Consider the following 17,267-nt stretch of genomic DNA (forward strand, 5'->3'; position numbering starts at 1 on the left):
TTTGTGAAGATCCTTTGTTTAAAGGACACTTTGTGAAGATCCTTTCGGCCAGTGGGCTAGGATAATCAAGTACAGAGAAAAGGACACTTTGTGAAGATACTTTGTTTAAAGGACACTTTGTGAAGATCCTTTCGGCCAGTGGGCTAGGATAATCAAGTACAGAGAAAAGAACACTTTGTGAAGATACTTTGTTTAAAGGACACTATGTGAAGATCCTTTGGGTCAGTGGGCCAGTGATGTTGAAGGAAACTTTGTGCAAGTTGTGCAGAATTGGTGAACACCCATGCGATCTGATTCTGGTGTGGACAAAAAAGGGTCCTGCGCCAGTTTAGTGCGAAAGCGGTGCGATTTGAGCCATACAAATCCGTGTCTCAAATCGCACCCCAGAGACACCGCATGTAATTTCCACAGGAATGTGCTGCGATTCCTGTGCAAACTACATGCCATGTCCGCCCTGCTGCAGTGTGAACCCAGGCTTAAAGGAAATTGCATATTGTAATGTGTATGGCTGGCTTAACTATGTGATAATTTAGGATCATTTAATAGGTCAGTATCTAATCCCTTATCAGACTGATGGCCCAATCGCACCAGGTGGTGTAGGACTGCATTGGGCAGCTTTTCCAGTACAGTCCCACCACAAGAGAAGGCAAAATGCCTTTTCTACTACCTGGCCAGTTCACACCACTGCGTTGTGGTGGTGTGCACAGAAAAAAACTACACCATGTAGTACTTTTTTTCAGCACAGCACGGTGCAAAGCAATCCACTGCATTGCACCATGCTGTGGTCAAAAGAACCTAATTGATTGTCACTGGGTGACATTTCAATAAAGTTAGTATACAAAAAAAAAAAAAAAAAATAACCAGTCTGATGTGCCACTGTCATTACACTGCCCTAATTGTCACACCACTGTATTTGTGTGTATGTATACTGAAGAAAATCTGGAACAATAATGAAAACGATTCTCCTCTCTTTACTGAGAAAAAATTATAATGACTAAGGCCTGGTTCACACTAGTGCGATTTCAGGTGCAACTTACGTCGCACAGAATCGCATGACAAGGGAAATCACATTGTTTTCAAGGGTATCCATTCACAGCAATGCGACTCAGCACAGAGCAGTTTTGGAAAAGGTTCCTGTACTACTTTGGTGTGATTCCAGTACAATTTTAGCCCCATAGAATACACAAGCCTTATCAAAGTTGCATCCAAATAGCACTACATAATCACACTGAAAATCAGTTTAAAATCAGATTTCAGCAGCGTGAACCTAGCCCTAGTAAACGTTTTCCAACATCCTGTATTTTGGTTAACAACTGAGGAGTAAGGAGAGCACTAAAACACAAAAAAGTCCTAGTTATCACACTGTATAGTCCTTACTATTTAAACTGTATATACAAGTAATGATCAAAGCGGTAAAATCACTTACAAATATTGCACTGTTAGCATAGGTTTAACTAGAACCTAAAATAGTTTAGGGTCCAAATGCCCTTTTATTTTCGGATTCTGATTATTTACAAGGAGAATTTACAATTAAGAATAGATCAATGATTGGTATAGAAATGCTAACATACATACCGTATATAACTGTATATAGGAAAGTGCTTGCCAAACTTGTGAATGATGATATAAAGATATAAATAACGCATTCCATAAGCGGTAACAATCTTATCTGTTAAAAATTGTTTTAAATTGGTGCCATAATAAATTAAACCAATCCATCCAGGTAATGGAATGTCCATGGGTATGTTATATAGAATTCCCGCTCCCTGGATTGCCTTCAAGCAATATCCATCCTAGAAAATTAACTCACCTTGAAACTGCACATTTGTTATCACTACTAGTCCATGTTTGCAGGTATCTTGGCATCCACTGTAATCGGCACAGAAGCAAATTGTTACTTTTTTCAGAGCTATTTAAGATATGTGCATTCCGTTCAGTCTTAACCAATGCGAATGGGCAATGGATGGTCACTAGGACAGCAGTGGTATGCTGTTTGTGCTCTATTTACTGGGAGGTAAACAGAACCTGAACTGGCCCTGAAATGGAGAACACTAAGGACTACAAAGCCACTACTCATGTTACTGTCCACTGGATGGAGTTGGTTCATCTAACTTTTGATGTCAGCACTATGCATACTGATTGAGCATTATTAATCACATTGCACTCAGTACTCGGCTATTTGGAGGATAAATAGGTGCCAGATTATATTACACGCTTCATTGCTTGGTACTGGTTAGCCAATGACTGGTGTCTTATTATTTATTACAAGTATTTATATGGTGTTGACAGATAGCTTTACATACTGTACACTTACATCAGTCCCTTACCTCGAGTAGCGTACAATCCAAGATCCCTATCTCATATGCATACATGCAAGCACAAACATATTAGGGCCAATTTACCTACCAACATGTTGGATTCAGACAGCCCAACCTGATTTGTGCTCCAGTTCCAACAGACCAGTGTGCAGATCAACAGATCAGTAGTGCCCATTGATACATAGGGCTGTATGTATGATCCTGGTAGCACCAGTTCTCATGGTATTAGGGAAAATGTAGATTGAATAGAACAAGGAGCAGAATGGAGTCAACATCACACAAATGCATTGCAATGCAACCAGATTTCTCATACATATGACTTTGTACAGTATAACTCGTATGACTTTTATGACTTCTAATGGTTTGGCAAGTCAGTCATCTTCTCCCCAAAAAGGGTCAGTTATTTACAGGTTTTCTGTAAAGGCAGCTGTAAATAATAGAGGGCTACTGGACATGCAATTATCTAACCTCCTTTAGATCTACCAAAACGTATGTAGTGCCAGTGCCTCCATGATTGGATACAAATTGACTGGATAATTTGGACAGGTCACATATTACATAGTTTTGGTAATTCTAAGGTTGCTTGTACAGAGATAGTATGGTCAAACTGTGACGTATATCGTGAGCCTTAGATACATGGATCCTCTTTTGCTTTTTTAAATATGAATGGTTGCATCATTTGATTGTTCAGGGTTATCCTATAAAGAGAGGCTGGTGAGCTGTGCTGTGGACACCTCCAGCGTAAGATTATCGTGGGTAAATCAATACCAATTACACAAGGGTTTTTAACCTCACCAACTGCTTCTTATCCAGTCTGATGATTCCATATAATCAATAATTTATTTCATATTACAATTTAATACTGTCTAAGAAGCCCAAACTTGGGCACAACTCTCATCAAGGATGATAAATACATTTGTTTTTTTAATTAAAACAATAAACATGTTATACTTACCTGCTCTTTGCAATGATTTTGCACAGATTAGCCCCAATCCTCCTCTTCTCTGGTCCCCTTTCCAGTGCTCCTGGCTCCTCCTCTTCAGTGGGTACCCCCATAAAAAGTCCCTTTCTATGGAGGCACTCATGCGGGCTTGCTCCCGAGCCACCCTGTCTATGTCTATTGTGAGAGGGTGGCTCCGGACCCGCCTCCCTCGTCACAGATTTTGATTGACAGCAGTGGGAGACAATGGCTCCCACCGATATCAATCAGCCCATTGAGGAGGAAGACAGCTGTGAGCCGCTGCTATTGTGCACATCGCCGGATCGGGATCAGTCTCAGGTAAGTATGAGGGAGGGAGGGTTGGGCTGTGGGAATACTGCAGCACAGAAGGTTTTTTACCTTAATGTATAGAATGCATTAAGATAAAAAAGAAACCTTCAGCCTTTACAACCACTTTAACATTTAAATCTGCAGGGGTCCCCAACCCCTGGACCGGTGCAGGTCTATGGCCTGTTGCTGTTGGCCCAATAGGAGATGAGCAATGACCGCGGTCCGCATTGGGCTATAACGGACCCGATCACCGCTCACCTCCTGCTGTGTGGCCACACCCGTTTGTCCTCTCGGCTCCTCCGTCCACCCGGCTGACAAGGTCATCCAATCAGCAGGGCAGGAGGAGCTGTAGATTGAAATGGAGAGCCCCCTGCTCTGCTGATAGGATGACATCATCAAATGGGCTGGCCGGTGGAGGAGCTGGGAGAAGACACACGGACTGTTAACAGCCTCTGCCCTGCAGGCAGGAGTCCTGAGCAGGGGTGGCAGAGATTGATGTTAGAGAGGAAAGGAGGGAAGGGTGCAGATTGCAGGGGCACCGTATTGTTAAGGGGGGCTGTGGTGTAAAGGGGGCCCTGTAATATAAAGGGGACTGCATTGTAAAGGGGCATTGTTACAGTTCCCCTTTAGAGTGCAGTCCCCTTTATATCACAGTGCCCTCTTTACTTGACAGTCACACTTTACATTACAGTGCTTCTTTTACAGTGCAGTCCCCTTTATATCATAGTACCCCCTTTTACATCACAGCCCCCCTTTACATTACAGTATCCCCTTTACAGAGCAGTCCCCATTGCAATAATGTAAAGGGGACTGCACTGTAAAGGGGCACTGCAATGTAAAGAGGGTCTGTGATGTAAAGGGGAACTGAGAACTGTGGGACTGCTTTAAAGAGGGGAACTGTGATGTAAAGGGGGACTGTGGACACTGATATAAAAGGGGGACTATGCTGTAAAGGGGTGGTTGTGTGTGAAGGGGGCTGAGGAAAGACTTTGTGAATATCCCATCCCCGACCCATCCACCACAACCACCATCCTCCCCAGGATCTTACAATCACAAAAAGTAATTTGAATGCAAAAACATATACTTATATTCATAAATATAACATAGATCTCCTTGCAGGGCTATCAAATATTCTCTGAGCATGGTATCAAGATATTTTAAGAAAATAATTTGTTGGGCATTTTAGCATACTGTATATGTAAAATCACACTGGGGTGGATTTACTAAAACTGGAGAGTGCAAAATTTGGTGCAGCTCTGCACAGAAGCCAATCAGCTTCCAGGTTTTTTTGTCAAAGCTTAACTGAACAAGCTGAAGTTAGACGCTGATTGGCTGCCATGCACAGCTGGACCAGATTTTGCACTCTCCAGTTTTGATGAATCAACCCCACTGTCTGAAAAAAGAATACCTCCTACTTGTTGTCCCAGGGCAAAGGCTAATCAGCAATTACATGCAAAACTATGTAGCTGATTAGCAGAGCAAATTTTACTTAATTCCTATGTAATTGCTATCATATTTAGGCCGGCCATACACAGTTCGTAGCTTGGCCAGTTCAGCAGGAACCGTCTGAAATTCGAACCAGTAATGGGCAGGCTGAAAGTACCAAGTTAATGGATCAATTAACTTGGGTACAACCAGCCTGCCGGATTCTTTTGCGACTATCACTAGCGGGTGCTATAGCTGCTAGCAATAATCACTGTCTTCTCCCTGCAGGGATGGCTTCCCCTGCCTACCCCCCACCCCTTCCCGCTGGGAGAAGACAATTGCTGATTCTCCTGTCAATTCCCATGGGTTGCAGGAAATTCACACCCTGTCATTTTACAACAATACTCAAGCTGTGCACTCTAGGTAATAGCTAAGGCTGCAAAAACATGCTGCGCTGTCTCTTTACATTATACATTCAACGGATATACAAAAAATCCCATATATTGTGTAACACTTTATCTGCTATATAAAACATATTAATATTCAATCACTATGAATCACAGTGCTCAATATTCATCAGTGATAAAATAAAGTCCATCCATGTGTAAAAGAACATGTTCCAGGTGTGTGAGTGCAAAATATTCCATCCAGTGCTCCTCTACCTGTACACAGAACTGCTCGCTAGAGCAAAAGACCCCATATTTACAGAGCTCATACAGCGCTTTAGCACAAATCCTAGATGGATGGTCGGATCTGACTATTTCTCCTGTGAAGATGCCAATATCAGTTTCCAATCTCAATAATATTCAGAAGGAAACACAGAAAAAACTCCATAGGTAGTATTATGGGCACCATTTATCAAGGCATTCCTTAAGACGAAACTTATGTAGGGCGGAGCGTAGAGGTGGCTTTAGTATGCCTGCTGGAGAAAGCTGAGAGTTTTCTGTGTTATGCTGTATGAGTCTTTTTGTTTGAGTACAGATATTTCTTGCAATAATAAATGGTGTCCATAATACTAAAATATGGAGTTTTGTTCCTTGTTGCCTTCCCCGCCATTAAAATACACTGATCAGTGCTGCCAGCTATAGCCAGCAGCACAGATCGATCAGGAGAAACCTGACAGGCTGTTTGTACAGAAGATGACACCTATTAGATGGGGTCTTCTTGTGTTCCAAACTGAATTACAATTGACTGGTATTAGTGGGGTTGATTTCCGAATGCTGGAGATTGCAAAATCTGGTGCAGCTGCTCTGCATAGAAACCAATCAGCTTCCAATTTTTTTTTGCTGAAATTAGAAGCTGATTGGTTACCATGCACAGTTGCAACAGATTTTGCACTCCAGTTTTAGTAAATGAAACCTACAATATCTACTTCCATACTCATTCCTATTTAAAGTATACAGTAAACCCCCCTCCATTGCGGGGGTTACGTTTCGGACACAGCCGCGAAAAGTGAAAATCCGCGAAATAGAAAAACCCTATTAAAATGCATTGTAGGCATGTTTTTTTTACTGTCACTGTACGTGTAAAAGCATTTTAAGGTCTTTAAACACACTTAAAACAATAGAAACTCATTTAAACACATAAAAGACACTGAGAGACATAGCAAGAGCTATGGAAAACACAAAAATATTTCATTTTTAATGATTTATATAGTAAAATAACATTACAAAAAAAAAACGCAATATATCGGGACCGCAAAAAAAGAACTGCGATGGAGCGGGGGTTTACTGTAATATGATTTTGCAAAAAAAAGAATTTGCCAGTTTTAAAATGGAATGCCTAATATAAGTAGCAATTTTAAAGCAGACGTGTTACTTAAAAACTACAGCACAGAGCTATATGTCACTCTATAAGGGAATTTCCCCCTATTTTCTGTTCCTGAACGGGTGTCCACAGGACAGGAAGACATACTGGCATTGGTTCTAATGGGGCCGATTTACTAAAACTGAGTGCAAAGTCTGGTCCAGCTCTTTATGGTAGCCAATCAGCTTCTAACTTTAGGTTCTTCAAATAAGCTTTGACAATAAAGCCTGGAAGCTGAATGGTTTCTGTGCAACGCTGCACCAGATTTGGCACACGCCAGTCCTAAAAAATCAACCCCAATATGTATCCACACAACTAAAAAAATTTTCTTACCACTAGGTCAAGAAAAAAATGAGCAATTTCCCCAATGAGGACAACAACAATAATAAAACCTGACAGTGATTCTAACCCTTGAAGTTGAGCAATAATTATAATTACATTACATAAACAGTAAAAGGTGTGCTGTGGCAGGGTTGTGGACAGGTAAGGCCCGTTTCACACTTGTGCGACTTGTCCTGCCACTTGGGACTGCAGTCGCATGCCAAGTCTACTCCATGATTTTCAATGAGTACCGTTCATATCTGTGTGACTTCAAGTCGCAACAACTTCAAAGTAGTCCCTGCACTACTTTGGTCCGACTTTAATGTGTTTTGAGGTCCATAGGCATTGCTTCAAGTCCAGTCAAAAACGCAGCAAAAAATTGTGTCAAAATTGCATGACTTTAATGTCGCATAAGTGTGAAAGGGGCCTTAGAATTACATGTCATTTCCAGCAGGAACATCTATAGAAGAAATCTATAGAAGAAGCAGGTTAACTGATTTCAATGTGTTCTTTGTTTCACATTACACGATTTCAGGGCTTGGTAGTCATTTAACACAGTTTCAGCACCAAAGCAAATAGCACTATTCCCATCAATTCTATTTTGCATGGATTTACAATGGAATTTCCTCCAAGCCTTGTTTTATGACTCAGACTAACGGTTTGGGTGTGTCACTGAATAGCTGTTATATGATTCCAAAAGCATAACAGATGTGGCCCATGACTGCACTTTTATACGCCCTCCAGAGTAAAATATGACTAGGTCCTAAGATACGTCATGTATTGTTTCTTAGTACAACCAGCGGATTTAAAATGTACTGTATTAAAAAAAAAAAAAAGACAACTGAATAAGCTAGCGTTTTCACAGATTGATAGATTGGAAGGTTGAGATTTTGTTTTATGATTATTTTTGCTATTATGATAAATGCAATTTATTCTTTTTCTATTACTGGGAATTTTAGGCTCTGTAAGGCATACCAAAGTCTTCCTGTAAATTCTAAAATTTGGATTACTAAGTAATGGTCACATGTATTGCAAAAATGCCCCTTTTCAGGAACAAAATCTAAGGTAGCCATACCCTGACCTATTATTGCAAGCTGAATGAAATAGTGTTCAATGCATTCATAAACTGACCCCAAGCAAATGAATTCAATGTAAACCATACACATGTATGATAAAAACAGTCTACAGAGCATTTATTTTGTGGGTGGCCATACATGACCCAAATGATGCCCCTCATATAATATATATATATATATATATATATATATATATATATACAATGCTTTAAGTGGCCCAAATGTTGTCGCCCCCCCACCCCACATCAGGGTCCCCACAGAGCATCCCCCCCCCCCCTGGCCTGGGCTGGGACTCTGGAGCAGGGGGACTCACTGGTGGTGACTGGTCTGGCTCTGGAGTGGGAAATATTCTTGGGGGGGGGGGGGCAATTGAGGGCGCAGATATGCAAAATTAGTGTACTGGTACGCTAAGGCGCACGGAGAGGTGGCAGAATGCTCAAGAGCCATATTTGGAAGTGGCGGTACTGAGTACCAGTGCATACCGACCCACTTAAAGCACTGTATATATATATATATATAACTTATATATATATATATATATATATATATATATATATATATATATATATATATATATATATAAATAACTGTAGCGATTTATATTAAAGAAACTGATGTTTGAAAACCTCTGTATGATCATGCAATGATCATTCCCTTGTCCACAGAAAGTAATTGGGACCCCAATGGGACTTTTTAGGCAGAATGGGAGGTAGTACACAAGTATGGTAAAGTAAAAAAAAAACAAAAAACATTAACATACAACGATAAAAAAATGACCTAAAGGTCATATTAGTGACATTGGGTCATAATGGTCACTAATATGACCTTTAGATAAATTTTTACTTTACCATACTTTTGTACTACCTCCCATTCTGCCTAAAAAGTCCCATTGGGGTCCCAATATCTTTCATGTATGTACTTGTAGGAATGTTGGCAGGATTGGATGGTTTTCAAGCAGTACCCAACGGCCATTAGTTGCTTGTTCACAGAAAGAAAATTTTCAGCCTAACTGCACCATTCTATTCCAATGGTGGAGTTGGAAAGAACACAAAGCATCAATGTGAACCAGAGGAGTCATGTGTCTCCGCCTAACATAGTTACATAGTTTTATAGTAATGCTGGCCATACACTATTATGTTTAAACTCATTTTTGAAAAATGAACACTTGGCGGTGAGAGCAAATGATAGTGCCATCATGTAATGACCGATAAATCGTTAGAAGGACATAAATTAATCAGTTTTTTGTTGTTTTTTTCACATATATGTAGTGCAAACAGTTTGGACGAGAAACACATTAACCTTTCACTTTATCACTCGTACGGCAGAAATATTCCAAACTTGTCCTTTGTTTTTTTCACATATATGTAGTGCAAACAGTTTGGATGAGAAACACATTAACCTTTCACTTTATCACTAATATGGCAGAAATATTCCAAACTTGTCCTTTGCTTTTTTTTGGCTCAAAAACGTCACAACCAATTACCGATTTGTGCCCATTAACTGGCCGAAAAACTAACGAACTGTCCAAATGACTGAATTTCGTCCGTTTTTTCATATAGTGTATGGTCAGCATTAGTCTGGATGAAAAAAGTCCATCCATTTCAACCAATAAGGCCCCTTTCACACGGGTGCCTCAGTTTTCGCAACGCTGATCCCCGCTGAGAAGGCAGATGGCAGGTCTGTCTCTGGTCACAGTGCCGCTCTCCTCTATGGGGAAATCGGGTTAAAATGGACCGCTAGTCCATTTTCATCTGACCCCATCCGCCAGATGGATAGAAAATAGGACCACCATCCATCTAGATTTTGCGCACAGGATCGGATAGTGGCAGAAGTCAGGGGACACGTAGAGGAGAGTGCAAGGTCTGATCAGGTCTGCCTGAAAACTGATAGCTCGTGTGAAAGGGGCCTTAGGCTCAGTTCATACTGCCGCGACTTGGAATCCGACTTGTGAGACCCCCAAGTCAGGTGACATATGAAATCCTATGTTAGTCAATGAGAGCTGTCTTAATTAGCACCGACTTTAGAAAAGATTCCTGTACTACTTTAAGGCGACTTCTATCAGCCTTGAGCCTCAAAGTAGGACTAAAGTCACCAGAAAGTCTCATCATAAGTCGCTTGCGTGACTTTCAGATCGCGGCAGTGTGAGCCGAGAGGGGGAAAAAATGATACAATCCTATATGTATATTATATATTAATCCTCTTACATCACTGACCTGACGTAAGACCTGTCCAACAGCCAGTAGGAGATACATTTTAAATCCCTACTCATAGCACATTAAAAATACTCAAAGCGGAGTCCCACCCAAAAGGGAAAGCTCTGCTTGTTCGCACCCTCCTCCCCTCCACTGCCACATTTGGCACTTTTTTTTGGGGGGGGGGGGGGGAGCGGGTACCTTGTTTGGACAGGTACCCGCTTCCACTTCCAGGTAAGTTTGGTGATCTACTTGCATTTCTGGCCCCTCCTCCTTCCCCCCACTGCTTTCTGGGACACACATAGGTCCCAGAAGACGGCGGGACCATTCAGAAAGAGCAGCACGACTCACGCATGTGCAGTAGGAAACCTTACTTACAATGTTGGCGCCTGCACCTGAAGCTGATTGGCAAATCGGCTCAGGGTCCTGATATCCCTGGATAGGTAAGTGTCCTTATATTAAGTCAGCAGCTACAGTATTTGTATTTTTTCCCAGACTGGAGCTCCTCTTTAATCTGCTCAGACCCCCCATCCCCATGAAGAATGTATCGCTTATTTTTTTTAAACGACGTGTAATGTAATATGTTGCAGTTTACTAATCATAAAATGTGGTGGCTGCATTAGTTTTCTTTTTACTTTTTCCCTGGTGATCTGGCCAGTAACACACCTCCTATATTAGAGTGCCCCCACTCTGGATGAAGGAGCACATGGGCACCTATGGACAGTAGCATTGTCAATCTGGAGGGAGGAGAGTGTTAGATATACTAGCAGATTCAGATATACTAAACACAGACTTCAGCTCACACTACAGTTACACAAACAGATGCAGTAAAAAAAATGTTCTTTGGTATAATGGTTTTAAATTATTAAATAAAAGCTGATCATTGCAAGCACTCCTGTCAGGGTTAATTTGTTTATCTCAACACTGTTAACTGATATATTTGCAGGAAAGCATCTTCTTTTGAAAAACAACATACTAAAGCCCCTTTCACACAGGCTTTCCGATCAGGTCCCCCTGTCAGTTTTTCAGGTGGACCTGATCGGAAGCTCCATGCACCTCTATGGAGCAGCGGATGTCAGCAGAGACATGTCCATTGACACCCGCTGCTATCTGATCCGATCCTGTCCGTAAAATCCAGATGTATGGAAACCCTATTTTCCATCAGTCTGGAGGATCAGATCGGATGAAAACTGACAGGTGGTCATGTAAAAACACACCAAACACACTGATACCATTCAAAAAAAAAAATAAAAAATCACATTAGTTTGCCCCCCAGTGCCCTTTCCTGCAATTTTTATATATATATACGTAATTCTTGTGAATGAGCAGCCCAAACCAACTGTATACATTATATATATATAATACATTATACAACTGTATACATTATATATATATATAATACATTATACAACTGTATACATTATATATATATATATAATACATTATACAACTGTATACATTATATATATATATATAATACATTATACAACTGTATACATTATATATATATATATATATATAATATATGTATACATATATATATATATATATATATATATATATATATATATATATAATGTATACAGTTGGTTTGGGCTGCTCATTCACAAGAATTACATGCAAAATAATGGTACCGCTTTCAGCACCTAAAATCCAAAAGAATCCTACTGCCAGGGAGGTTAACCCTCTAACTGTCACATCTGATAGACGTATTGTTCTGTTGAAAAACAACAGACTATCTGGCCAGCTCACCGGGTGAAAATAAAGGAAAGAAAGCCTAAAAAAGAATATGAATATAGCCATCACATCAAGAAATGGTAAAATGCAAAATATTAAATGTTTGCTTTTGAATTTTATAACGCTTTAATGAGTGGAGATTATTCCAGCCCGAAGTAAGGCATTGATCTGAATTTTCTTACACTTTATTGTTTATAATATTAACCCCTTATCGAACGTATAACTTGCATATACGGTGGCAGAGCAGCTCTGTACGTGGTACATACCTAGTACGTGATCTGCGCGCTCGCGAACTTTCATTACAGCACATGCTGATCACTGGGTCCTGGCATATGATTGATCGCCGGGACCTGGTGATCAGCGCTGGAAACAGCTCTGCCATTGTAAACAATACAGAGCTGTGTTCATGAACAGGGGATATTGTTTTTTTCATTCCCTGCTAAGCATGGAATAAAAACAACTAAATCCTTAGTAATACCCCTTGATTGCCCTAGACCAGGGGTCCTCAAACTATGGCCCTCTAGTTGTTCAGGAACTATAATTCCCATCATGCTTAGTCAAGTCTGTGAATGTCAGAGTTTTACAATGCCTCATGGGATGTGTCGTTTCGCAACAGCTGGAGGGCCGTAGTTTGAGGAAAAGCCCTAGACGTTAACCCCTTTTCTACCCAGTGTCATTATTATAGTGACAGTGCATTATATTAGCACTGTATTAATGTCACTGGTGATGCCAGTGGCAGGTAGTCAGTTCCCCCCAGCGTTAGTTAGTGTCAGATTGACCACCGCAGTATCGCAGTCCCTTTATAAGCCGCTGATCACCACCATTAGTAGTATAAAAAATTAATAAATAAAAATTTCTAGTAATATATCCCATAGTTTGTAGACGCTCTAACTTTCACGCAGACTAATCAATACACACGTCTTGGGACTTTTTTCTTACCAAGGACATGTAGCAGAATACATTTTGGCCAAAATTTATGAAGAGATTTTTTTTTTTTTGCTTGATTTTTATTGGATATATTTTATAACAAAAACATTTTTTCTTTTTAAATTGTCAGTCTTTTTTCATTTATATAGCAAAAAAAAAAACCCAGAGGTGATCATATTTGTGTGAAAAAAAAAAAAATTAAATTGAATTTGGGTACAGCATTGCATAACCGCGCAATCGCCAGTTAAAGTAACAAAAAATGGCCTGGTTAGGGAGGGGGTAAAATCTTCCGGAGGTCAAGTGGTTATAAAATGAAAAGTAAAAGAAATAAGTGTAAATAACTTACTTGCAGAAGCTGGAAAATGTAGGATCGGGTTATACATGCAGTCTTCAGTGTTTTTCTTAAGTAGAGTAGAAACTATATTTCTTTTACGGATTATCTTGATGAATGGATAAAATAAACAAAACTGAAAAAAAATAAAAAATAAACGAACAAAACAGAAAATGGCGGAAAGGGTTACAGGACAAAAAAGAGGGTGAAAAGGAAGACGAGCTTAAATATAGTTGTGTAGGAAAGAGAAGAAAATAATACTAGGATGAGGATAAGTAAAATAATAGGCTGGAACATCTGGGAAGGTAAATACAGAGACAGAAAGATTTATTCACTTACAGTACCGCCTGCAACACATTGTACATAAACAAGTGCATGTGAACTGCTCAAGTCAGATACTGCAGGAAAAAACACAGTCATCATTTATTTAACACTATTCTGCACAGGATGTTCTTTGATAATTCCTTGAATACTTTCTAGGCTGCTTGTTTTATTTTAGATAAAAAACAGATCACATCAGAACATAAAGTGAATCTTCAGCCAAGTTTTTTTTTTTTTTTTTTAGTTTGAAATAGTAAAGAGATAAAACATCTGTCAGGCTTTTACTGCTGTGTGTCTTCGTCAGACAGAATTTTCCTCACTTCCTGTGCCTGTGACCACTGTTACTGGGATAAGAAGTGTCAGAAATTTCCCCAATGGGAATGCGTACATCAATAAAACTTGATGGAAGTCCTAACCCTTAATCACTCTATTAACAAAACAGTTTTAATGCTGTATGTGTTTTTCTATTAAAGAGCTCTCCTGCCTTATTGCAGGGGGTGTCCAACATTTCTAAACAAAGGGCCAATTTACTGTTCACCAGACCTAATGTAATTGTAAGTGATCACCTTGTAAAACAACCCATACAGTTTGAAATAGAAATGAAAGGCAAAGCATTTTTCTATAGATATAAAAAAACATTATAAATATAAATGATCACATAGACTCTGTTCTCAGCTGCATAAAAGCTTGGGGGAGGAGAAACAACAGTACTCTAATCTTCCCAGTAAAATTCTGTGCAGGGGATGCGTGTCAGGACAAGTCTGACCAGTGGAGGAGAGCAGGCTAAGTTCCTAGCATAGCTATAGAACTGACCACGTTGTGATCTGCTTAGTGTGGTTAGCTTTTAACAGGAAACCAGAGGGATTGGCAGGACCGGCAGGAATTTCACACAAAGGAAGCAAAACAAAGAGAACAGGATACTTTGTCATACAAGTACATGGTACAGCAGACACATATCAGGAATATGAAATGTTGGGGTAACAAACACTTTAAGGGTAGCTATTGGGAGTAGAAAAGGTCCCTACATCGGTGGGAATAAACACTGCCCTATCTTTGGTGTCAGTGGGAGGAATAGCGCCTTATCCTTGGTGTCAGTGGTAGGAATTGTGCCCAATCACTGGTGTCATTGCCCTCTCATTGGAGTCAGTGGGGGGAATTATGTCCCATTGTTGGTGTGACAGTACTCACCGTCACTGGGAGTGAAAGACAGATACTTAATGGACACTGAGAAAATGGTTTGGATAACTTCAAATAGGAGAGTAATATTTATCAACAATATCTCTCAAGAGATATCAAGATTTAATCCCACTTTACACTGTGAAACCTATAGCCTGTTTCCATTAAGTCTGTGGCTCCTAAATAATCAAAGCAATGCTTATATGTATATTCCATGTACTTCAATGTAGGAGACGGACAGACTGTCACTGGCAGGCTCTCCCTATTGTCTGTCTATTGAGGTGGGGTGTGGATTGTGTTAGGTCTGTCTGATCCATTGTTAAATGTTAATGATCTCACAATGTTTCTATCCAGATGGCTAGATAATAAGTTCAGGTTCATTCTATTTCTGTATACAATTTCATCTGCATATGATAATGTAATCAGGCAACCCCTGGTCTTTGTGTGGTAATCTGATCGGGGGGGAGGTCCATGCTGTATATAAATTCTGCGTGACTGTTCAATAAACTGAGATTCCAGTACAAGCTAAGTTGTCGGCTAGCTTGTATGGGGCGGCTGGGAAAATCTGGTATCTATGTTCACGGCTGGGAGGAAGCCGTATGCTGACGGAAGTCCACAAGTACAGTGTGGGTCGAAGTTCCATTACAGTTGGTATCAGTGAATGAAAATAGTGCCCTGAGGGCCAGATAAAAGCAAACAAAGGGCCTCATTTGGCCCCCTCGTGCTGCAGTTTGGAGACTATTGCCTAGTGAATCAGGGCCGTCAATGAGATAAGAAGTAAGGGAAATGATACCCAATGGGGACACATACAGCAATAAAAACCTAACAGAGGTTCTTACACCTCACGGCTTTATTAAATAAGGGAAAACATTTTGGTTGGAATTACTTTACTTTAAATATACAGAATTGGTTAACACTGCACATCCAAATAAAATATTTTATGTTAACATGTCGAAATTACCAACTTCTAAAGATAATAATAGTTCATAATTATGAAGAGTCAAGTTTCAAGGAAATCTCTCATCAGATTAAAATATTTTCTTACTTTGATACATAGTGCCCACCGTACTTTATGTATATGAAAAAAAAAAACATATATGCCATTATACCATTAGTTTAGAAGTTACTTCTCTGGTCCTGGTGATGTGCATGGCCTGTGCTATGTCCCAAGATGTGGCATGTGATCACTGCCTTGTAATTTTTTGGACCCCTCCCTTCCTGCAACTAACACTGGAAGGGGGCTTTTTTTTAAATGGTTGCGGCATATACTTCATGCACAGCAAAATACATTTCTACCATCACTGGTATGAGCTTGAGGCATTTAATATTCAAAGCCACTGCTAAAATGCTCAAAGCTAGAGAGCAGAGAATTTGACAGTTCCTACTATATAGTTACCCCGATGTTGACAGGCTTTGTCTTGTACCCAGGTGCTGTTGACCCCTTAACTTTGGGGTCAATCTTTTCAGTAAGCAGGTAGAGTTTGTCTATAGTGATGGAGCACTGGACCTGCATCATGGATTGCTGGTACTTGTAGTTCACATATTATATGGACTGTTCAAAATATTTATTTGTGATTATATTTCAATTATTATTATCACATTTTGTTCACTTACATCACTGAACGGTATTACTATATTTGTCATAAGCTCTTTGGCATTTTTTAAATGGACAGCACATCTAATTATTCATTGCGGTTTTATTTGTGTTTTGGTATCCGGTGTAGCGTCTCTTATTTCACATTACATTCTGAATATATTATTTTATTGATTTATTTTAAACTAAGCCTAGGTGGTTTGCTTTTATATAATCATAGGTGGGAATATGACAGACCCACCTGCAACGAACAGACAGCTTCATGGGAGGTGGCCATGCGGAAATTGCCAGAAGGGATGGCCCAGGTCCAGATATTATCTGCATTGAATTACAGATAGGAATACCCTTCAAGGGGCAAGGAGAGGATTGTGAAAAAGGCAAGCATGACCTTGGAGGGCGCCAAGGACACCATCTCCATGCTGGGGCTGTCGCGTTGGGCCATCTCCAGAATTATTGACCCAACTATTTTAGGAGAAAGCTATTAAACTAGATTGTCACACTGCTAGGGTCAAGTAGTGGAGCGGCAAAGTGGAACGACTCCCCTTTCAAGAAATGAAGATGTGGTGGTCAACTGTATTGCTGTTTATTAATGCTTCAATTCTCACGAGATCAGGTGTCTTTTTAGCAGCTCGCAGGACACTAGCCTATCAATGTATCAACAATATTTTATTATTAAGAAGATAAGCCCAGCTTGCTATGGATTTTATTGATAGCTGCCAATGATCTCCTCCAGGTAGCCGGGATTACCTGAATGAAAGTAGAGCTCTGAGAGC

General features: G+C 40.0%; 1 protein-coding gene across 1 annotated transcript in view; it reads right to left on the reverse strand.

The window, feature by feature from the left end:
* MTCL3 (MTCL family member 3) overlaps positions 1-17,267 on the reverse strand; it is a gene marked incomplete at its 5' end in the record, with an annotated part of 145,732 nt that overhangs the window by 85,428 nt on the left and 43,037 nt on the right. The window contains one exon of the mRNA XM_082250911.1: positions 13,419-13,539. Within this exon, the coding sequence (XP_082107037.1) occupies positions 13,419-13,539 (121 nt within the window). The remainder of the gene's footprint in view (positions 1-13,418; positions 13,540-17,267) is intronic.

Source organism: Pelophylax lessonae (assembly GCF_965119305.1).
Source record: "Pelophylax lessonae genome assembly, chromosome: 3".
Lineage (NCBI taxonomy): Eukaryota > Metazoa > Chordata > Amphibia > Anura > Ranidae > Pelophylax > Pelophylax lessonae.